This window comes from Centruroides vittatus, unplaced genomic scaffold, assembly GCF_030686945.1.
Source record: "Centruroides vittatus isolate TY-2023 unplaced genomic scaffold, ASM3068694v2 contig_199, whole genome shotgun sequence".
Taxonomy (NCBI): domain Eukaryota; kingdom Metazoa; phylum Arthropoda; class Arachnida; order Scorpiones; family Buthidae; genus Centruroides; species Centruroides vittatus.
The window spans coordinates 1,447,856-1,473,764 of record NW_027121224.1 but is presented as its reverse complement, the minus strand read 5'-3'; the positions used below and the strand labels follow the sequence as shown (position 1 = coordinate 1,473,764).

At 31.0% G+C, this 25,909-nt stretch overlaps 1 protein-coding gene across 1 annotated transcript; it reads right to left on the bottom strand.

The window, feature by feature from the left end:
* Positions 1 to 99: 99 nt before the first annotated feature.
* LOC136970474 (tRNA N6-adenosine threonylcarbamoyltransferase, mitochondrial-like) lies at positions 100 to 25,812 on the bottom strand. Its single transcript, XM_067264919.1, has 8 exons — positions 25,494 to 25,812; positions 25,330 to 25,429; positions 22,179 to 22,336; positions 20,035 to 20,164; positions 16,237 to 16,441; positions 9,482 to 9,761; positions 9,332 to 9,400; positions 100 to 259 (listed from the first exon to the last, which is right to left on the bottom strand). The coding sequence occupies exons 1-8, from the start codon at positions 25,688 to 25,690 to the stop codon at positions 178 to 180; spliced, it is 1,221 nt and encodes a 406-aa protein (XP_067121020.1). The 5' UTR covers positions 25,691 to 25,812; the 3' UTR covers positions 100 to 177.
* Between the last annotated feature and the right edge of the window lie 97 nt (positions 25,813 to 25,909).

Below are 25,909 nucleotides of genomic sequence, written 5' to 3'. Positions count from 1 at the left end.
TAATAAAATTATTTAAACAATGAATTTTGTGTAAAATTGAAATTTTTTTGCATAATAGAATCATGAATTAAAAATTTTTGTTTATAGTTTTGTAAATAATTTTCAAAGTCAGAAATTTGTTTATTAATTATTTTTATAATAATAAAAATAATTTTAAAACTGTACACACATCAACTGTTAATGTTTGTCAAACTGAAACAACTTCACTTTGATGTTTGCATCAGTCACATCTTTGGTTATGTCTGTTCCCAATGGACACCTGAAAATAAAAAGTCAATTTAATCTTTTAGTATTTTTATTGATATTTTATTACTATCAGTAATAGATGTGTGTGTGTGTGTGCAATTGAATTTTTAATTTAAACAATATCTTTAAAAACAACTCAAATATGCAAAGGCATATCAGTAGTTCTATCAGAATATTCAGCATGCTTCTCCAAATGACAATCATCTATACCAGTGATGGGCAAACTACGGCCCGCGGGCCAGATGCGGCCCCCTGAAATGTTCTATCCGGCCCGCGTGACATTATTCCTAATCTGACGAATAAAAAAGAATTCAGGCTATAAGAAAAATAAATATTTTCCTCTTTTCTCCTCTCTTTCGTTTTATATCAGTGACGACATACAAATTTATTGACTTATCTTAGATATTGGAATGTTATGTTGAGAGTGAGAGGCACTGGCTGCTGGCAACTTTGTAGCGAAGAGTAAAACTGGCAACGGGGCTAGATATCGAAACACATATCTTGATTCAGACCTGTCTTAGTGTTGTGGTTTGCTAGTTTTTCTCTGCATATGGTAAAAAATTTTAGCCCTAAGACGTTATCTAAGAAACGTAAAGTTGATTCTGAGTGTCGTGTTTTCAAAGATGAATGTACTTGGAAGTACTTTTTCACAGTTTTTAGGGATAAACTACTATGTCTCATCTGCAACGAAACTGTAGCAGTCTACAAAGAATATAACATTTCACGACATTTCAACTCTAAGCACAACGATGTCAAGGTTGGAGCCATGACCGAAGAAGAAAGGAAACAAAAAGCAGAAGATTTACGCAAAAAAACTATCAGGTCAGCAAAGTATTTTTAAGAAAGGAAATAGTTCTCAGCAAGCAGCTACACATGCAAGTTATGTTGTAGCATACAATATTGCTAAAAGTAACAAAACTCTCTCTGATGGAGAGTTTGTTAAACATTGGATGCTCAAAGTTTGTGATATTTTATGTCCTGACAAAAGAAAAGATTTTGAAACAATAAGCTTATCTCGGAAAACAGTGACTTCTAGATTCGAAGCAATAGATAAAAACATATTATCACAGTTGGAATCAAAGATTGGCCAATTTAAATTCTGCTCAATTACTATGGATGAAAGCTCTGATATAAATGATACTGCACAGTTGCTAATATTTATAAGAGGTGTTGACGAAAACTTCTGTATTACAGAGGATTACAGAGGAACTAGCATGCATGAGGTCGTTGAAGGGAACTACAACAGGGTCAGATATTTTTCATGAATTTATGGAAGGAATTTCAACATTGAAAGTACCTATAAATTGCATATATAGTGTATGCAATTTATAGGTACTTTGTAAACTATATACTGTACTATATAGTAACACATGGAACGAGAAATATGATGGAAAAAATCTGGATTCGTTGGGATCTTTAATGAAAAATAGCCAGATAACAATGTTATATTTCTACATTGCATCATACATCAAGACGCCCTGTGTAAATCTACTTTGGATATGAAACCTGTGCGTGAGTTATTGTGAAGTTGGTTAATGCTATTCGATCTCGTGGGCTTGCTCACAGACAATTTCGGGAGTTTCTAGAATCCATGCAATCTGAGTACTCTGATATATTGTACTACTCGAAAGTAAGATGGCTTAGTGCAGGACGCGTCTTCGAGCGAGTTTGGCAGCTGAAAGACGAAATAGTGACATTCTTCCTTGAGAAACAGGGGTCTGTAGAGCATAAAATCCTGGAAGATACTGCATGGCTTTTGTAAAATCCAAAAGCCATGCAGTATTTTTGCGAATCTTCTCTGCCACATGAACAAGTTGAATGTCAAGATGCAAGGCAAAAATCAATTTATCGATGATACCTGGGGCCATATCAAAAGTTTTAAACTACAACTTGTTCTATTCGCGAATCAGCTTGCTAAGAATGATTTGTCTCACTTCCCGAGGTTGAATTCAATAGCCCCGGTGATGAAGGAAAAGCTTAAGAGTTACGAAGATAGTCTGAGAAGGCTCCATGGTGAATTTGAACAAAGATTTGAAGACTTCAGTGCCATTGAAAAAGACTTTGAAATTTTCGGTATGCCTTTTAATGTGAACTGTGACACAGTGAAACCGGACATGCAACTTGAATTGATTGAATTACAATGTAACACTCAACTCAAACAGTTGTTTCTTAATGTTCCAAAATTAGAGTTCTACAAGTCCTTCTCGAAATCCACTTTCCCAAATCTGATATCTCATGCCCAGAAAGTTACTGCTATGTTTGCTTCATCATATATATGTGAACAGGTGTTTTCTACAATGAAACTTCGAAAGAGTTGCCTTAGAAACAGACTGACAGATGAGCATTTAACTTCTCTTCTAAGAATAAGTGCATCCCAGTTCAAACCAAATTATGAAAAACTTTTAGAAATGCAGTCACAGTTTCATTCATCACATTCTCCTTCGTAATCTTTCAGTCATTAATAGGGCTTAGTATCACAAAAAATACAAGAATTTTGTAAAATGTATCATTGTTATTTTTTTAATAAATTATATTGGCCCGCCTAAAGTTTTTTTCTTTTCCTTTGGCCCCTTCTTTAAAAAGTTCGCCCATCACTGATCTATACCAATATGACAGTTTAACTAGTTTCTGGTAAACTAGGAACAATATGCAATAAAGTATTGTTCTTAGTTTATCAGACTGGGCTTATTAATTAATCTGAAAGTTTTACAATAAGTTGTTGTCAAATTTGAATCATTCATTTCTGTCAAAATACAAAATGCTTTGCATAAAAACACTAAATAAAATAATAGATGAACAAGTCACTGTGAATGAAAATTACTTTGTTGTCAATAACAAATCCTCATTCTACTATTCATGCAACCATACGTGTTCCTCAAAGTTTCCAAGAATTTAACCACATTGTCATCTCTATTCCTTTATAACTTTAGCTACGATCAAATCTCGCTTCCTCTTGTACCACAAATGACAAGAAATGTTCTTTCATGTCATTTGTGGTTTTTCATATGAATTTTGTGTGTAGTTGGTTATGAACTAAAAGTGCTACTATTGAATATCAGAATAAAGGTTTATACTATTTGTCAGGCACATAATGTTTCATTTCCAATCAAACAAAAAGTGTCAAGTGGTTTTAAATGCAAGTATTTATATATAGCAGCCTAATTTTGTTTAGATGCATGCCAGTTCAGACAAGGAGCTTCCACCATTCTTTGCTAGAATGTTTTTTTCTGAATCTGTTGGAACAAGCAACCAATTTTCTGAAGAGGGTCTAGTATTTTTTGTAAATTTTCATTTTCTTTAATGTTTTATGACACAATAACAATGATGTTGCTTTTCTTTCTCACTATCTCAATCCAATAGCAATTCTACTACATACAAATCTTGAAATATTGCAAAACAGTCGCAGGCCAAAAATGTGTACAGAAACTGCCTGTGTCTGAGACCGGAATATATGCATGTCTGTCATGTCAATGTCATTATTGGAACATTATCATTACTTGCCTGAACTGATAGTATAAATAGGTCTTAATGTATGCTTTTGATTTAAGACTAGATATACTAGTTATTTATCATTCTCTATTACTGTAATAATATACATTTTGGTTATGTTTCAACATACAATTATAGTAGAATCTACTTATTGGAATCATAAATATTTTTACCAAAAAGTAGATACCTTATATCTACTTTTTGTCTGTCTGTCTGAAATAACCTGAATGTCTCGGGGAATTTTTATAGAAATCCTGCCAATTTTTTATTGTTCACATACAGAATTAAGGCAAAATAAGAAATATCTGATCCTCTGACTTCATGTATTGCTTCAGTGGATGTCTAAATCAGTTAAAAATAAGTGTACACACTATATACACTGTATATATACATACAGATGGTTCCCTGGTTATGATGCACCCAGCTTATGCCAATTTGATCTTATGACACTATTCATAATAAATGTGGTTCTGACATACAATGGTGACCCGAAGTTATGACACGATATCAGCATAGCAGGTGCTAGCAGTATAGGTACAGGCAAGCTGGAACTACTTTTTGTTATTGTTGTTCAGTACATCATAGGAATACAGCAAAGTGAGCGAGGAAGACCTCATCGAGCACCATTGTGGTACATTGTTCTCACGTTAGTGTGTAGTGCTTCGTATCTTTTTGCTCTTTATTATGGCTCCCAAGCATAAGATCGATTCTACTGATGGCAGTGTGTTATTTTTATAAATTATTTAATGTTAAGAACCAACTTACAATGAAATCCGACTTACATCAAGCCATAGAAATGGATCTCCTTTGTAACTCAGAAACTGCCTATATATAATTCTTCATTTCAGTATAATAGTCTGGGGAGATTATGATGGGTCTCCTTTCTGGATTTAATTATTTAATTGAATTTGATTATAATTCTTCTGAGACTGCATATAACTTAATAGAAACACTTATTCGAAACCCTTTAAATTGCAGCCAAATTTATTAACTTCAAACATTTTCGGTCTTGTTAAAAGACCTTTCTCAAGAAGAAAAATATGTTGCAAAGTTCGAAAACAGAAACAAAAACGAAACGGCTTTAGAATGTTTTTGAACGATATTCCATTGCAAAATTACATGCATCATCGTAATAGATAACTAATATAACGATATGTTTCTTCCCTTTTTTGCACACTTAACGAAAAGGAAGAAAAAAATACGAATAAAAATAACAGTAAAGATCTGGATCGGGATGAAAAAATATACAAACAAAGATTCTTGAGCTGAACAAGTGAAGGGTAATATAAAGAAATAAGGTTAAAGGCCTTTGCGCTTTCTGTATTACAGAAGGTCGTATTCTGGACTTTCGGTTTCATGGGTTTAAATTAAGCTTGAACGCCAGGCAGCCGAAACTTTAGTGGACTCCCGGAAGTTGATGGAGAGACCCTTATGGTTTGCTTTACAGATCTGCCATGCCTCTGCATAGTGGCAGTACTTACTGTCCCGAACTACTTGTAAAAGCCTGGCTTGGTCCCATTCTGCTTTGACCTCTTGGGGGTCGGCCAGCACGTAGGTAGCCAGCGCTGTGCATGGTTGTACACTTCTTATGTTTCTTTGGTGTTCTGCTATCCTGTCCTTGATAGATCTTCCTGTGGCTCTGATATACACCAGTTTATTTTGTCGCCATATGTCTGTGATGGGGATTCTGTAGACTCCAGGAAGTGCGTTTCTGTTGGCCTTGTCTTTTTCAGATCTTAAGAGCTGGTAGATGGTAGGGTTCCTTTTGAATATAATTCTTTTGTTCGCGGCTTTTCCGATACGTCTAAAGATGTTACATAGTGAAGCCCTATATTCCATCACTGTAAACTCCTCGATAACTGGTGGAGTACTTTTTGTGCGGGGTGTATTGCTTTGGCAGATAATTGCATTAATATTAACCCTGTAATTCTTGGCTAATTTACATATATAATTCAGTAAATTATATATATATATATATATATATATATATAATTTACTGAATTATATATGTAATTTACATATATAATTCAAATCATAAATAGATGAAGTTGCATTCTACATGGTGTTTTCTATTGTACAAACTTCTAACCAATAGAAACAACAGCTTGGCTATCTGGCAATATTTAATAAGACAGTAGGTTATTTATAATTATATTACAAAGAGATTTAAACTATGATTTTTGTGAGAATTAGAAATAACTATAATTTATAATTGATTATATATATTAATTTTAAAAATTTTAAATCTTGAAATTTATTGTAAAAAATAAAAAATGTTATTACAGAAATGCCAATCTAAACAATTAATAATTAATGAGAATTTTAAAAACTAGCTATTTCAGTGTTTTCAACCTTTTTTATCTCATGGCATACTTGAACCTATAACAATTATGGAAAAAATTGCGTGATTTCAAGCTGTGTTTGTAAGCATTCTATCGCCATATTATTGCCACTTAACCTAATTCTTTTTGTCTGTATTTATTGTGAATCAAATAAAACAGTATTGTTGTTCCTTAAAATAGCAGCAGGTTACAATAATAGTTATAAATAAAAATTATTAATTTAAATATCAGAAAAGCAATTTACATTGTCTTAATTTGCATTTAAAAGTGACATGATAATTGCCTTTAGAAATTTAGATAATTGCCCAATGTTCAGCTATTTCTAAGTTAAGTTAATTAAATATTTAATTAAGAATTAAATATAGACAATTATAGATACATTTTTGATTTAAAGAAAATTTCATTTTAAATGAAATAACTCTATTATGCACATATAATTTTGCTTATGAATATATAGTTTTTACTACATGTATATGTTTATTCATTATAACAATGAAAAGCTCATATAATCAATTTAAAGAGGTTTTAATTTTGACATGTACACTTATTGTTCTTTGGACTTCTTTCCAAAACGGTTTATTTAATAACCTTCAAAAATTTTTGTGGCACACTGGTTGAAAATCACTGGTCTATTTTATCTCTTTAAACAGAAAATTTTGGCCAAAGGGAAAGTTGTTTGACTGGTTTTGCCATACAAATTTCCCCTCAGCCTGAAAACTAAACACAATTTTGTCTCTAAGATGCATAGAAATAAGAAATTTTCTGAGCTTAGAATTAAACTTGGAAGTCTCAAAAATTTTTTCAAGATTAAGAAGACATTGTTAGCATAACCCCAAACATAAACTTAACATTATATTTTATTTTCATCGGTGTTTCAGTTGTAATCTTCACACAAATACTCTGAAAAGACAGTTTGAAAATGCCTGTCGGCCTAATATGTGGCTTATAAAGTGCAATAATTTTCAATTTTAACTGTGATTATATAATTATTAAAGCACCAATTATTTAAATTATTGATATTTTTATGCTAGTTGCTGTTAAAAAATGGTACTGCAAAAACCAGCAGGCTAACTATATGACTTAGCATAAATTAATAAATAATTGATGAGACTATTTCTCATCTCTAAAATTGCTGTCAACAGCTGCACACCTTAGAGGTATGAAGGAGTACTATAGATGTCAGGAGTTGCAATTTGGCACAGAGTATTTGGTGCTCAAATCATGCGCACATAAAATAAACCAGACTTGTAGGTAGTCAGGGGACCGAGAACTGGGTCAAAATACAGAATGCTGAGACTATTTCTACAAATGGGCGTGAGTGCGAGATTTGTGCATGTGTTGCTCGCACTCTCCGAGCGTAGTCTCGTCCCAAGAATGGCTTTGCTGTTTTACTTATTTATTTTAACATGATCTTTTAATAGAGTTAGTAAAACCAGAATTTTCACTAACTATAATTTTATCTACATTAATAGGGTATCATCATCAGTATAAGCAATTCCATTATGTAAAATATATAGCAGAATCTTGTAAAGTTGTTTGTAAATGAATAGTAAATGATGCTCTGATTTTTTAAAATGTGCATACATTTTGATGAGTTTTACTGATGAAAAGATTTTTACATTTAATTGTTGTTAATACTATACTTTGTAGATTTGATGTAGATCAACTAAAAAAACTGTTCAGGATTTTTACTAACTTTTGCATTATAAATTAACCAAACTTCATAAGATAGGCACTTGTTGGTTCAATATTATTTTCAGATTTTGTGAATTTCAAATAATTCATAATCTGACAAGAAACAAATTATTTAAATTATAATTATTACTAATGAATTTCTGGAAATTTACATTTGAATAAACACAAAAAATTATATAAATGTAAATTTTATAACATTTCAATTGTCTGATACGTAGTTGAAGTGTTGTGTAATTAGCACAAATAATTTAAATTATAAATTCTATTAAATTTCTGCAAGTCTAGTGTTCAAATGAAATCTGTGTTAGTGAAATAAAAAAAACTATTATGAAATATTCAGGGAATGTTAAGAATTCTGTAACTGCTGAGGTGTGTTTATTCTTAAATGTTTCCAGTATTAGCTATATGTTCAAGAAAATGCATCTTAAATGTTTCGTCGAAAGCGCTAGTGATTATAGCGATATTCGTTAACACTTAACGCCTGGATGTGAATTTTCTCGTTTCTTGCTTATGCATCTTAAATGTATTTACCATTTAGATAATGGTAAAATATTTTTCATCAACTGAAAAGAGAACAATCTATATATGTGTATAGGGTATAGACAAAATATTACACCAAGCTGTAGCAGAATCAATTGCATGAGTATATAGGTAATCCATAGTGGGTTATTCAAAGGCATAGTTACCATGCACCCTTGACTCTTGTCTTTGTTCCCAACAAAGCTATTTAAACTGTCATTTTACAAATTCATAGAGCAACTCAAAATCTTTTAAATATAAAATTATAGAATAACTGGACAAAAAAAATGCTGTAAAGTACTCAAAGGAGAAGTAGCTGAACACCATCCAAATACTAACTGGAGAACTATGTGAGGCATCTCTGAAAGGCCCCAAATGTTCATAACAAGCAACTTCATTCTTCTGAAGAGCTACAAGTTTTGAAACGTATTTTCCATTAAAAACACTATTCTTTTAAAATAAACCACAGTAAATCATGTCCTAGAGCCTACTTCCTTTATACAGTTGGCTATTTTGAGCATGTGCCATGCTTTATGTAGTTGGCATTTTGAGCATGTGCAGCTATGCAGAGAAGTCTTGTAGTTCCTTCACCCACTTTTTGGTAGTGTCCAGCTGCTTCTCTTTTGAGTATTTTAATCAGAGAAAAACTTTTAGTACTAATTTTGAAATGCTCTAAGACTTTAAGTGGTACAGTTTAAATATATTTCATAGGATTTGGGCCCATGAGAAAGAGTCAAGGGTGCATGGCAATTATGCCATCAAACAGCCCCCTATTGATTACCTATACTCTCATGCACTTGTATTTAAGAAATATATAGCAAAAGCAAAATGTAGTCTGGTGCAATACTTTTGAATAGTGTGTGGTAACTTAATTAACCGAATCATAAATAATAGTTTGAAACAACACTAGGATATATTTTTAGCAACTGTTAACATGCAGACAAGTGACTTTTGGGCTACCTTATAAAATCAATTACATAGACAATTAGTAAAATAAATTCTCACAAATTTTAAAATAAAACATATGTGTAAGAACTAACTTTGTGGCAATGCCAATTTCTTTGGCATCAGTTCCTTGTATTCCTGCTTTTAAACATTCCATCCCATTCCTGTTTAAAAATGATAAAATGTATATAATTGTTAATAATTTATAATCAAAATAAAATATTTTATTAATTTAGCATACATACCAAGCTATCATGATTCCATTATCATTACATAGTTTAGGAGGAGGACAAGTAAATCTCCAGTCCATGGAGTTACATAATTTATTCAGTGCTGATCTGATGTACTCATTACAGGCTACGCCGCCAGAAAAAACTAAAGTCTGACGATTTTCTGGTATCAGATTATTATATTTACAAAACATAATAGCACGTTGGACTTGTCTTACAAATTGCTTTGTAAGAATATACAAAACAGAAGCACATAAATCTGATACATTGGGTATAATTCCATCTGCAACAATATCTATAAAAAAAATTTTTTTAAATAATAATAATGGTTAAATTGATGAAAATATTACGAATAATTTGGTTTTTCAAAATATATTATTGTAAATTTATTAAATTTAGATATTAATCCAAAATGTAACAGCTGCCACATTTCTTTTTAAGTTCAAACAAATTTCATTAATTTTATAAAATTTTAATTCAAAATATATTTGGAATTTCAAAATTTTTTCTTATATTTCCACTGGCAAAAAAATCAGTTTATATTTTTTCAAAGCTTCTCTAAAATTCAACTTTGATATAGTAACACATAGAAAGTTATAAAAAAATCTTCAGTTCTGTGTGCACTAATGGAACCTTTTCCCTCACACCTATCACAAGTTTGGCCAGCCTAAAACAAGATACCTAACATTTCCAGGACAGATCACTCATGAAAAATTTTTAGGGTTACTTACTCAGATTCAATCCTAGATTAACCCAGAGTGGTAGGCTGATGCCTTAACTAACCTTGACCATTGGCAGTCTAACTGTGGACTATCCATAAAGCAAACAGATTGGAGAATAAATTATTATACGTCAATTTTTATCATCAAAAGTAATAACAAAAAATTTTTTATACATGGAAAATAAACAAAATAGTGACATCATTCAAATGCTCTATTTTTGAACAAATTGTAAATCAGGGATGGGCAACCTGCGGCCCGCAGTAATATTTTTTGCGGCCCGCAGGGCATAAAATATGAATAAATATATCAATTTCCCAGCTTAATGAGATATTTGACAAAAATTCAAACGTTATTTTCTACAACTTATATTTGTGAATAGTTTTTTCGCAATGAATTTAGTAAAAATTAAAACAAGAAACCGACTAACGGACACATCAAAACTAATTTAAAACTAGCGGTGACTAATATTTAACCAAATATTTCTGATATATTACGTTTAAATCGGTGCCAGAAGCTATATTAAGTATACCTATGCTAAATTATAATTATATATGAATAAAGAATTGTGATTTACCGACAGTTCCCCCCTCTTTTCTCTCGTGTGCGGCCTGCGTTGGTTCAAAAGTTTTGAAATGTGGCCCTTACGTAGAAAAAGGTTGCCCATCCCTGTTGTAAATTATAGTAAACTGATTACCAAGTCAATTACCCAACCAACAATCAACCATGTAAGTTATTTTAAAAAAATTTTGTTAAAATATATGTATCATTCTGTATAAAGTAACCCATATCTATCTCCTTTTTTTGTAAAGTCTAAGGACTGAAGAGGGGTCATGAAAACTCAAAATGCATTTCTTTTAATAAAAAATACATAAATCAACTGTTCCTTGTGTGATATGTTACTTACTAGAGGAAGAAAGCCACTAGCTTTTAATTCTTTAAAGTCTACAAAAAACCAGTAATGGAAACCTAATTAATTATAACTTATTCTTTAAACAAGAATATTGGAGATTATAAAAGAAATTCTGTACATAATAAAAAGGTTTCAAAACTTCTAATAAAGTTTTGTATTTTTAAATAATAATGATAAAAAAAATACCTCCTCTTTCATTTTTCTTAATCCAAAGGAAACTAATCACAATTTCAACTTCATTTTTGCACAATTAATGGTAATTTTTAGAGAAACTATGAATACAGTCAAACTCTTTTGAATTCTCCCTTGTATCTATATTAAAAAGAGTTCAAATTATCCATTATTCAAAAATTAAACAATTTTTTCTGCAAGTTTTTAGTGTTTGGCAACATTTCATACTCTTTTCTACTTCACTATCTTTAGCTTAAAAAGCAGCAGCAATTAAACTTGTACATTCTACACTTAGACATGCAAAAACATAGCTAAACAATTTTTCAAAGTGCATTTGACTTTTAAAAGCTCCCACTTACACAATAATAGATAAACAATGTTGGGAATTAATTGAAAATATTGCTAAAATGAAAAAAGTGATAATTTTTAACTTCTGCTCCTTCTCTATCAGTATTATCATCGCTGCTGTATTCCTTTTTTCCAAGCTATTGGATATATCTGTAAAAGTTAGGTCAGGTTATACTAACCCACTTTCCAGACACACACATGTTACATATGAGCTGTTGTTTTTGAAAGTAGCATAAGTCCACTTATTCATTCATTGAAATATTTAAGGGTTTGCATTTGCCAATATCTTTTAGTTGATTCAAACGTTAATAAATTTGGGTAATGTTTTTAAAGCCATAAACTTGTTAAACTTTATTGTGTAATTGGGCTGCAATTTGAAAAAATCGTAGACCTATAAATTCCCACTGTCATCTGTCTGTCTGTCCCGAATCTCGAGAATGGAGTTAGATAGGTGAAAGATAAGACAGATATGAAGACTTTGGGGGCAAGAGGCCCCAATTAACTATACATAAACTTCCAATCCAACCAGAAGTCATGTTATTCAATTCAAAACTTTTCTCCTGAAAGTAGTTAATAAATGACCAGCATGACTCTATTGTTAAAGGAAAAGTATGATGTACCGTACAGGGGCAAGACCCTACAGTACTAATTTGAAGTGGAGAGCATATATTTTAAATTAAAAATATTAAAAATTGCAGCCAGGCATTGTGACGAAGTCACAATAAATAATTACTTGTAATAATTTATTTATTTTTTACTATTAATAATTAATCAGTTTATTTTCCCAAAAACAGGTCATTTTTGGGAAAATAAACTTCAAGATAGATGAAGAATACTACACACAGAATAATGGTATTAGTATGGGGTCCGTCATAGGCCCGAAACTAGCTGAAATAATAATGATCGACGTTGACAAAGAAATTAATAATATAACAGGTATAAAATATTATAAAAGATACGTAGATGATGTCCTAATTATATATAATGATGCAGAAGTAAAGCCTAACATGATAAAACATATAATAAACAATATAGATAAGGATATCCAATTTAAAATAGAGGAAGAAAACGTGGCCGATAATAGTATACGATACTTAGACGTCATGATAACAAGAAACGAAAACGAATTAGATTTTGAACCTTTTAAAAAAACCATGTTCAATCAACACCACAATAAAATATACTTCAAATATACCATTGTATATAAAACAAAACATCTTTAACATGGAATACCGAAAAATACAGAATAGAACTAGTAAAGAAACTAATAAACCCAAACACATCATCGAATTGAAGAAAAAGTTTGCCCTAGACGGGTACCCAACCAGACTGATTCATAAATGGGAAAATAAAATTACTAATAACCAAACAAAAATAAAAGATAAAAAAACCGAATCGAAACCAAAATATACCAGCTTCCCACACATTAGGAACCTTTATGAAGAAATCGACATAGATATGAGGAAAAATAATATAAAACTTGCCCCAAAATACGTAAACCTGTTATCTAGACTTAAAGCGAAACAAAGAAAAAAGAAACAGACGATAAAAAAAGAAGATATGAAAAACATAGTTTACAAGATACCATGCACTTGCAAAAATACCAACTTCTATATAGGAGAAACAAAACGAAAACTCAAAATAAGAGTGAAAGAACATATAGCCGATTTAAAGTACAACAGACTAAACTCAGTATTCCATGACCATTGTGTGTTAAATAACTGTAAAATCGATGATACTAAAACAAGCATTTTACATAGAGAAAAGAAGACATACAACAGAAAATTCAAAGAAAGTGTAGAAATCATTAAAAATAAAAATAAGACCTGCATAAATACTAATCTAAGCATAAAAATCAATGAAAACTGGATTAAATTACTATAAAATATACTATAAAATAAAAAACTGTTTTACGATCTGTTACGTCATTTGCATAGCGACAAATATTAAAAATACTAAAAGCGGGAAAAAATAGCAATGGCCACGTGCTATGTTCTAAAAAAATCACCGCTAAACCCCCCGAATAATTTTATCGGAAAAGAAACCTATTAAAAAAAAAAAAAAAGGAACATTCCCCTGCTAATGCTCGACCAGACATATGCAAATTAAAAATAGATCGTGCTCCGCAGTTGAGGTGGAGGAGTACGAGCTCAGTGTTAGACAACACACCGGAAGACGAATCTCAGGTATGGTTTCACGAATATGATTTGTGAAAGAATAACCCCGTATACTTCTACAGACTGATACTAAACCTTCCTTTTTTATGGAATTTTTATCAAGATTCGTACCCTTGGACTATTACATCCGTCTAAACTACCGAATGAGGTACGGACCAGCTTTTAACGGTATACAAGCTCTTACCAGGATTTAGAAGGTAACAACCTCTAAAAAACTAATTATGTATACTGTCACGATATTTATTTTAAATATTTGTATATAGTCATCTCTCACTTTTTAATGTTTAGTTGGCTGAAGAGGGGCATCGGCCCGAAACGCGTTATGTAATAAAAAAGCGTTCCAACCGAATAAAAAGGATGAAAAATTCGCCCAGTGTTTAAGTTTACGTCACTACATTGTGTCTTCGAAAGAAAAGAAAAGAAACGAAAATACAAAACACGGTTTCCTCAAGATAGGGAAAATAAACTTATTTTCTAAGGCTGATCTGTGTCCACTGACAGTGTAATAAGTCTAGGAATAAAGAGGCTAACATAATGCTCACAAGTATATACCAAGGCTAGACAAGAAGTGTATTATAGTAACCATTCTGAATTCTATTTATAATATTTTCTATTTATTTAACATTTTTATTTCATATATTACACAATATGTGTAGAACAAGTCTCACACAATGTTTATACATATTACTTAGCACCTGACACTCCATCATAAACAATTTTTCAAAGCACTCTTTTACCACTTTTCATCACATTACTTCCTGACTGCAGTGCCACTTTCTGGCTTATGTTTTTCCAAACACATCAAAATCTAATTATTTCTTTGAATGCTGATTTTCAAGCAGAGTACCTTCTTTTGCATAATGCCCAAAATCTCGATTCCTCTGTCTTGAGGCACATTTGGAGCATTATTCTTCTTGGTCACATATTCAATATTGTTTGCCTGTAAGTAGCTACTATACATATTTTTGCATAATATCTTGAATTTTATGATGTTGAAGTTGAAAGGAAAGTAGCCGTTTCTTCAAACATTCATCCAGATAGATCTTTGAGTTAAGTTTGCCTTCTGTTATGAATGATTCTGAAATGTTTCCCAACTCATTATTGCTTGCCAGATCATAAATTTCTTCATAAATTTAACCTTTGGTTGAACTGTCTTCATATTTCACTTCATCTTTACTTCTCTCATTACAACCTTCCAACATCCACTTTTGGCTCATTTGGCTTAATCTTTTAAATACTTTTTATGCTTGATGTAGGATTTCATCTTTAAGACCTTAGTCTTGATATCATGCAAAGTTGTCCATGGAATATGAAACCTACTGGAAGCAGTGTGGACACTTTGGTACTTTCTGATAAAGTTTCTTAATTTGCCTCACTACTTTGGGAGTTGATCTTCTGTGTGGAAGACCATGAATCTTCTTACACTCTATCAGCTTTGTCATATCTTCAAATGATGTCGTAATTAGTTGATTTTGCCTTCCCTTTTTAGCATGCTCCACTATAGTGGTGAAGTGCTTATGTTAGGACTTTTGTGTGTCTGTCAGATGTGCATGCGCATGTTCCATTCAATCCATTTACTGTGCATGCGCAATGACTTCATTTTCATTACGTAAGTGTCGTGTTCTGTTTAATACATTCATTGTGTATGTCCATGCACATGAGCAAAAGGGAACTGAATGTTTTCGTTTATGGTCACTATAAACTATAGTAAAAACTACAGGGTTCCTCTGGAATCTATAAACCACATCCCTTACTGTATATTCAGTGAAAAATTCTTCTGAACTTGATTCCAAGAATTTATAAAATTTATTTTAAACAAAATTAATATTTGATTCACTTTGGTGGAGTGTGCTATCAGATCGGCTTGACCAAGCTTGTTTACGAATTGTTGGAAAGTGCATGACATCACATTTTGCAACTTCTGTGTAAAACTCTTGGCACATTCTGAAAAGGAAATGTTTGCAATCTTCAAAAGCATGGAACAGAACTTGGTAATAATTTGCATAAAATGGCATAGAAAAATCCAAATGTCACATGCTTAGACCTCTGGATCATACTGCCTACTATGATTTGGTTGAGACAGATGGAAATATCAGAATGGTTACTAACTAGACATATCTTAATATAATATACCTGTTTGAAAGTTGACTTGCATTCAAACCCTATAATTACCCTATAGAAATACATACTACATTTATGTAAATATATTAAATTTTTTCATGATTATTTTTAATTAAAATCGCTATAAAATTTTTTCACGCAGGTAAAAACTTTTGAAAAAATTTGAAGAATTAAAAAAACATTCAAATTTCTTTTGTTTTTTTGGGAAAAAAAACTGGTATTAAGTTTTTTGCCCATTAACACCCATGCCCAAGTTATCTTGGGTCCAGACAGGAAGCGGTTTAATGATTGTATTATAGATTAAAACAATAAAATTCTTACTATATTTTTCTTCTTCTTTTTCTATTAGTTGTGATGAATAAGATCTTAAATAGGAAAATGAAAAATTGCAACTTCTATATCTATGTAATGGAAGCTTAAATTCAAAAGCTTTTGGATTTCCTTGTTTAGCAAGAACTTCAATGGCTTGACCACCACACATATGTGAATATTGTGGAATATTTTTCACTTTTAATCTTCTTGCAATCTAAATTAAAATTTAATATAGTTAAAATTTTAGTTACAAATGTTTTAATATTTTAATATGAGTTTAGCTTTAAGTAAACAAAATATAAAATGAGTATATGAAGATCAGCATTGTAATTTGAAGGAAAATATAAAAAAGAAAAGCACTTTTGCCTTTCTTTTTTACTAAAGGTTCAGAAGATTGCATGTTTTCTTGCACACTAGAAGTTCATTGATCCAGCACCTTTGGGATCTCTGTGGTGCTAGATTACTGGATGTTTCTATATATTTACAAAATTCAATAAATTATATCTGATCTGAACATTGTAGACATTGATGTAAATTTTATACAGTATATATTGCTGTATGCTCCTGTTTTGTTTTATGAATGCTCTCTAATGTCCCAAGATGTTACAGCACATAATTAAGATTGAGTGAAAACCTGCAAAAACGTTAAAAAATGTGTTATTGCACAAAATCAACATTCAAATGATTCATGTATGTGTACTGTACATATACTGTATTTCCAGATTTGTATTGTATACATATAACTCACAAAAACTACATATGCTATGAGTATGAGAAACCTATTCTTATGCACATTGACTTTGCAATGTCCAGTAGGAAAGAAAATACATCAGTCACATATAATAATCAATACTAAATATCTGTTAGTTCCAATAAAACTGTACATTTACAAATACAATTACTATAGCACCTACCACCTTTTCCTCAATTTCCATCTGGGATCATTAGCAGATTAAATTAGCAGTGTGCAAAGCTGGTTATTCTCTCACAAAGTTTAATTATTTAGTCAATTGGGTAAAAAAATGCATCATTTCCATGATCTACTTATTTTGTAAGAAGGAACTTGTCTTTGTGTCATCAGCATCTTGTATCTAGGTCCACCTTCTTTACATATATATCTGAGCCTTTAGAAAATTTGGTTTTATACTGCCACTAGGTCCCCAGCCCACATTGCATAGGATACTTTGCAATGATAGAGATGGGGTTATACTGAAAAGTCTGGAGTTTATGCTATAACTTTACAAAATCCACTAAATGGGTCAAATTTATTATATATAGGTGCCACTGCCAGAATGCTCTGTGTCCAACTAGAGAGCATCGTACAACAAGGTATTAAGTGATGGAATATAACTTTGATCATCTTTGGCCACAAGTTTTGCTGGTAAAATGCTGTGGAGATAGGAGAATCTTGTTCATATGGGAGTCTTTGTTTATTACATTAATGTTCCCATGCAACACTTTCATATTTGATATTCCAGAGCTATGGGTTGCACTGTTGAACTTGCTAAAATCATAGGTCATGCAGTTATGTGAAAAAACATACTGGTGACAATGTGTCTCCAGTGTTTTTGTTTAAATTTTCTTTATATTCTTATCAATTATTTCTGTGTATATTAATTCTGTTAATTTTTGTTAGCCATTGCTATCATGTTTATTTTGTAATGATGTATAAGTTTGTATTTTTATTTATAAAAAAAAAACAAATTTGTTATGTTTCATGCTTATGCATTAAGAGCAACTTGAAAATGTGTTCTATCTCCAGATTTTATAACATCCCATCTGTCATATTACCTGAAGAAGACAGTTATATACTATTGAAAATTCTCATTAATTAAATGTATTTACTAGTAATGCCAATAGACAGTTTAGATTTTCTTTCTTTTATTTTTAATAAGTAGCATCTCTTGTTGTTTTTATCTCATGACTTACTGCCGTAAGTCTTGTGTAATACTTGTGTGGGGCACAAGAAGAAATATGCTTTAAATTATAAAAAGTCTGCAAAATATTATCATTCTGGGTCATCATCAGACAACTCCATTTATTGGGTACCAGATTAATGAATACTCACTGTATCTTTCTTCAAATTACAAAACTGATTTTTATACATTGATTTACAGTGGGTGATCAGTTAACAAACATAATCCGTTCCAAGACTGTTCACTATCCAAATTTTTCGTTAACCGATTATTGATTTACCATAGGTTTTTATGGAAATTTGATTAATTCTTTCTGGAGACTCCAAAAATAAAAAATATGTACTTTCTTACTATGTTTATTTATATGTAATAGTAAAAGTACATATATACACAGTCTTGCATTTTTATTAGTCATGTTTTTTCTGCTTGTGGGGGTTAAAGAATCTGTCGAATGTCAATTGCTTTTCTCTCTTCTTCAGGATTTTTCAGAAGTAATTAATAGCATTGTAATTGTAGAGATCCCTAAGCCTATTAACCTCATTTTGGTTTGGATGCCATTTGGATGACCAATGTTCTGACAGCCTCCCACTTCTTCTAAAGATCTTTAATAGCAGATGTCAACATTGGTCCTCTTTTGTCTTCCTCTTTAAAAAAAAAAAAAAACACATCTCGCTGAGTTTCTTGGTGTTCTTCATTCAAGAGTTCTTGGAGTTCTGTCGTCACATCAGTTTCAGGTTCCATTCTGAGTTCTTCAATGCTCTTTCTGATTTTCATTACTCCTTTAGCTGCTTGAGACTTCTTAATATATCTTTCATAGCTAAGACTGTGTCTACTGTAGACCTATTCAAGCAATACTGCCTAGCAACATCAGACATCATCTGCCCACCCTCTACCTTAGCTATTATATCTTGCTTAGTTTCTATGGTGAGCACAGTTCTTGACACTCCACTCTTTTTAGACTTCATAATATTGTCAGTTTCTTTTTTAAATAAAATGTTCAGAAAAGACTTACAAAAACTCAGAGAACAGAAATCAACTAGTGCACAAAACATTATTTAAATGCAAGGCCCAGATGAAATTTGAATTTGGTATTAAAATGTTAATGAATATCTGATGGGAGAGTTAAACTCTTACCTTTCGTAAATATAAACCAACACAAAACTTAATGAGTACCCACCCAACAGTATCGCGAAGACTATAAAAAATTATTTGTCAGAAAGGTAAACAAAAAGCTAGAATTACAAGGGAGAGTTTCAAAATTCGGAGGAATACTATCCGATCAGTTTCGGGTTGAGCGTCGATGTCGACATCTTCAGAACTCTGAAAGGTTTCGAATTGTTACCTGGAGACAAAGGAAGACCAATTGGTATTCACTATTTTATGTCGCTTCTTTTTCTGTTTGTTCTGTGAACTGTTCATTGTCTGAACATAAAAATCTTTTGCAAAAATGTTCATTGTCCAAACAGTTTGTTAACTGATCACCCACAGTATTTGTATCAAAAATTACATTATTATATATATATATATTATGCTCATTATATCTTCTGTAAAAAAACAATTTAAAGAAACAGAAGTTAATTTTTATTATATTGAATATATTTAATAATTATTTTTAAAAAATTCCATATTTTAATTCTGTTTACATTTATATTCTATTTCTCAATATAACTTTTACAAATAAAAGAATGATGTGATACATTTTCTGAAAATTATGAACATTTTGCATATGTTGTAATTGACAAGTTACATGAAATTTAATTATCTTTAGTATTTTCTTTTATGTATTATATTTATTATACCACATCTTCGAATTCTTAAATTCCAAATTCTGCACAGTGTAATTTATTTTTACATTATACTAATTACAATGATTTTAATATAAAATTTTTACCTTGTCAAGAACTTCTCCAGGTGCACAGTCAATAGTTGTACCAAGAAGAAGAAATTTATTGACATTTTGGACAAGAGCAATTTGACAATGTCCACCAGAAGCCAAAAGAACAAGAAAAGGAAATTCTACTCTGAAATAATTGCAACATTTGAGTTAAACATAAACCAAATAAATATAAAAACTGATTAAAGAAAAATATCTGAACTTTTTCAACTTATAATTTATACAACAATATATTTTAAACATGCAATGTTAATTAGAATATTATATTGCAATTAAATTTAAAAACTACTGTCATCTATTATTCAATTCAGTAGAATATATACATTATATAAGATATAAAAAATGCCTCATTCATATTTGTTATATTGTAATTTATGCCACCTTTCCTCTAGTCTTTTTTTGATTGGAAGAAGATGGATGAAAAAGATGAGATACATTAGATATACAGCAGTTGCAATACAGTATTGTCACATGGAGTTTCAGATAAGGTTTTATAATATGATAAAACTGATTGAAAAATAAAGTTTTTAAAAAGTATTACTACTCTATTCACTTTAAATACAGTTATTGTTCATAATCATTTATAAAAATAATATTTGAAAAAATAACAGAATTTCATAAAAGTTATCTTTATGAGTTTCCAATTAAAACAAAATGATCTACAACTCAAAAACATATTAAAATAAAAGATAATAAGATCTATTCTCAACAAATGAAAATTTCTTATAGAGTTATAAAATATAAAAAAACTGTTTTATTTGAAATTTATTTTTAAAAGATAAATAAATTTAAGTTAGAGCCATGATTGGAATACTTCAGCTTCTGAATTTTTAATGATCAAATCATTTAAATGTGTTTTTTTGAAGTTATTAACATTTGAATATTTAAATATATATTCACAAACTAAATGAAAATTTGATAACTTTGTTATACTTTTTGTAATATTTATAATATAAACTATTATTTTTATGAACTTATATCAAATTTTTAAATGTAAAACAGTAAATATTCATTATAATTTTAATATCATGAAAAATTTTTATATATTTTTTTTGATTCTGAAACAATTATATCATTTATTTACTTATTTCCAAAAGAAATTTCCTACGATTCAACAAAGGAAAATAACAATATTTTTATTAAAAAAATATCTTATCCATTCAAAACACTTTTGGGTCACAGGGTCACTCACTAATTGGGCTGCAATTTGAAAAAATTGTAGACCTATGAATTCTCACCATCGTCCATCTCTGTCCTTTCTTAATCTCAAGAATGGTATTATACAGATGAAAGTTGAGATCAGATATGAAAAGCTTAGGGGCAACATGCCCTGATGTATTATATATGAACTTCTACTTTGGGCTGGAAGTTACGTTATTTAAATTCAAAAATTTTCTTCTGAATGAAGTTAGATACATGACTGGCATGATTTCATTGTTAACAGGAAAAGTATAATGTACAGGGACAAGACACTACTAAACTTAAGTGCATTGTGATTACATATTGAGCCACTTTTCACTCTTTCCCCCCTGTTATGTACTGTACTGTACAATGATTTACTTTTTACCACTCTCTTCTGTTTTAAACTGTACTTGTAATTAATGGGCAGCTCCATCTTACAAAACAATTAAAAATTAAATAACAAATTAAAAAAATAAATACAGGTATACCTCGACTTACGTCCCTCTCGAGTTACGTCGTTTGTCAAAAAAGTATATGGAAAAATAAAAATCAAGTTTAAGTCAGTTTATTCGACTTTAAATCCGTCCGCCATAAACATTGAAGTCGTAATATCACTAGAAAAGCGTTGAAAGCACATAAAATCATATGAAAATATGTACATTTACAGTAAATGTTAATACAATCATCATAAATCCTATGGAACGAACCATGAAAACATCTGTGTTTCTGTGTTGTCGTCTTATTTAGCGGTCTTTAAGTGCTCATTATTGGCGTTTCCTCCATTATTGGCATTTAGTTACGACATAAGTCGTAGTTTCGACTTACGTCGTAACTAAATGCCAATAATGGAGGAAACCTACACAAGTAAATTCGACTTACGTCGCCTCTCCTGGAACCAATTACCGACGTAAGTTGAGGTATACATGTATATTGTTTATTTAATTAAAGATTATACTTACAATTCAATCATCCTTATTACTAGAGCATGTGCTTCCATATGATGAATAGGTAAAAATGGTTTTCTACAATCTTGTATAAGGCTTTTGCTATAGTTAAGTCCAACTAAAAGAGATTCTTTCAAACCAGGTTTTACTGTGGTTGCAATAGCAGAAACATCCTATAAAAATTTTTTTCTAAGTAAAAGATTTTTTTACAATAATATCTTATTTAAATTTTGAACTATTATCCTAAATAAAATTGAATTTTTGCTTTTCAAAATTCCACAATTAAAAAGTGAAGTCATTTGTGTACAAAATTATAAAATCACTACTTATAAGTAAAAATAATGTTTGGATTAGTTAATTCTTTTTTAAATAAATAAATTTTGACACTATTAGAGTTCTTAAAACTGGCATTATCAAACTAGTAGTACAATTTTGTATTATATAAAAATTATATTCAATAGGATTATGTGAAAAAATGAATGAAACTTGGCATCATATTTAATACATTGGTCACCAATGTAGTTTGAGTTAAAATAACCCTTAGAACTAAAGTCAAATTGTGCTCAAAGCTTCTTGTCCTATTCTTTGCTGTATTTCTTAAATCTCACAACTCAACAAATGTAGGACTTATCATATAGGAATGATAAGTCCAACATTTGCTGAGTTGCAAGATTTAAGAAATATATAGTCAATTATTGATTTAATTTGATAGCAAATATTCTACTTGATGATTTATTTGATTTGTTCATTTTTCTGTCAAAAAATAACTTTTTTGCATCATGCATGCTTCTATATGGCAGACAAGACTCAGTAAGTTACTTTATTGTAGTGACCGAGAAGCCATATCCAATTCTCCCCTCTCAATGGCCATGATCCGATGTGGCAATTAATAGTGATATGTTGTTATTTGAAAACCTGTTATTTTTCAATTTTTATTTTACAAAACAACAGATTGTTATTTAAAACTAAAAATAACTGTAAAAAATAAAAGTCGTCACAAAGTATGTCACATGTTGTATATTACTATATAAGTAACAACTAGAAAACAGTTAGAACAGTGAATCGTAGAAATAGATTTGATAACACATTAGGCTTCTACCTGCCAACTTAAGAAACTCAGTTCTGTTCCAGGTCAGAAACAATAGTTTTAATGGGTGATCTGTTCTGAATATGTCAAGCCTTGTCCCTCATCATTTGACTATCACCATTGCAAGCCTTGCCAAACCCAAGATGGGCATAATTTTAAAAAATCCTCTTAGTGCCAACAGGATGAAAAGAGTAAAATAAAAAGGTAGGGATCGTCCATAAATTAATGATTTTTACAATTTTATCATCCTCCCACCTCCTTGTAATGTATCATAATGCTATTCACTAGACCCCTATAAAATTACATAATACTATAACAACAACAAATGCTAAAGTTTCCAATACAGACTTGACCATAAACAGAGTACAGTTCCTACTTGTTTTCTACTTGACCTTCAAAAAATTTAACAAGATGCACCTCTCTTTATTCTTCTTCAAATCAGGCATTGTATAGAACAAAGTGGTCAAAAGTCAGTTAGCCAATACATCTTAAGATTATTTCAAAAAAATCTTAACTGACTTATGGATAAACCAAGTATATATTATGCATATGTTAGCATATACTGTAGCAACAGATCATATATCAAAAGATTGGGCCAGACTGATTCAGTGGATCCCACATTGACTTTGAAATACATAGCCTGCTTGCTTGCCCTTTGTATGCCTCCTCCCACTTGTGCTACACCCCCACAGCAGGTCACAAGGCTTGACCAAAAAGTTGTATTCCTATCTGGATTTTCCCTCCTGAGATAGCCAAGTGCAGGAGTGTCTATACATTGCACATGCACTCCTTTGTTATCCGGTTGTCCTTTTCTTAATCACATAAGGAAGCTCTAAGGTTTCATTTTATTTTTAAATTAGTTACTCATTTTCATCACAGAAAACTTTTTACCGATGACAAAATTAAACTAAAAATATTTGTTATTAACTGCTAAAACCACTAGAAAATTTGTTCTAGCAATCATGATTGTTTGGTTGAATACAAAGATACCATTGTAGTTGATTAATGCAATTTTGATATATGCAATAGCATTTAGGGGTTGGTTAACTGGATTAATCAAGGGATAACTGTATATATATAAAATATACAGTAGTATTACACAAATACTGTATATTTTATATGTGGTATGATCCAAAAGTTCAGGGAATGCAGTAATCTATGACAACAAAAGCATGTATTTGAAGTTACAGTGTATGAAATGGATTTTACCAAACCACCTCTACGTGTTCAGGTTAATTTCACCCATGTCTTGTGATTAAACCACGAGCGCTGCTGTTTTTTTCCAGAGATAGTTACCTTTGTCATGCGACGTAATCAAAGTGGAGTTTCAAGAACAACCTCCAACATTTCGACTTCACCGTGACTTTCACCGTAGAATCACCGTACACCTTTCTTAGCAATTTTAAAATCTCCGTAGGTGTTTTACCTAAATGCTGACAAAATTTAATGTTGGAGGTTGTTCTTGAAACTCCACTTTGATTACATTGCAGGGCAAAGGTAACTATCTCCGGAAAAAAACAGCAGCGCTCGTGGTTTAATCACATGACGGGTGAATTAACCTGAACACGTAGAGGTGGTTTGGTAGAATCCATTTCATATGCTGTAACTTCAAATACATGCTTTTGTTGTCATAGATTACTGCATTCCCCGAACTTTTGGATCGTACCATGTATAATGTGTGATGCCTTTTTTTATAGCTCATGTGCCCCTTTTGATAGTCTGCGAGCGCCAGTGGCCGAGTGCTATCTAGGACAGACTTGCTGGGTGTAATTAACAGCCTTTGTGCAGCTGGGAACCTGGAAGGGTCATCCACTGAAAAGCCAAATATGCATTCCCAGGGTTGCATTATTTGAGGATGTGTGGTGGTCAGTCAGCATGCTATATTTACTTTTTTGGACTCCAACATCGGCCAAATTCTCGTCCCAGAGCCTAGCAATGCCAAAAGGTGACCCAGGCTCAAGTGATGACACACTGCAAAGTCAATGAAGGTTCCAGCCAACCAGTTCAGTCCACAAAAGTTTGTCAAATTTATCTTCAACAGAACAAATTAAGTGACTAATTAAATAATAATGTCTATACCTTTAATGTGATATTACTTTTATCCAGAGCAGATTGGACAATCTTACTGATTTCATTTCTATGTAAATACTTTGCGAACGTCGGAATAACTCCTCCATTACTAAGAAACAATTTCAGAAATTTAGTTTATTAAATAAAAAAGATTTTTAATTTATAAAACATACTCGAGATGAAACTGATGTTGTGAATTAAGAGCTTCTCCTAATACATTTCCAAATTCATCAACTACAGCAGCTCCTGTGTCGTCACAACTCGTTTCAATACCTAAAACAGTTCTCGCCAAATATCTTTTATTCTGAATCTTACATTCAAATAATTTCCCATATCTTATTGGCAATAGGCAGCGAAATATCTTATACATCAATATATATTTTGTTAAATGGAATATATGTATATAAACTGAACGGAAACACGATTTAAATCTTTGTAAACAAAACGCACGCGGCTCTGTAATCCGCCATTAATAAACACGAAGCGCCCCCTCTCCAGCTCGATTCATATTTAATAATAATAATCATAAATTATAATATTTTATTTTTATATATTAATTATACTATAAAAAATCTAAACAATTTATGAT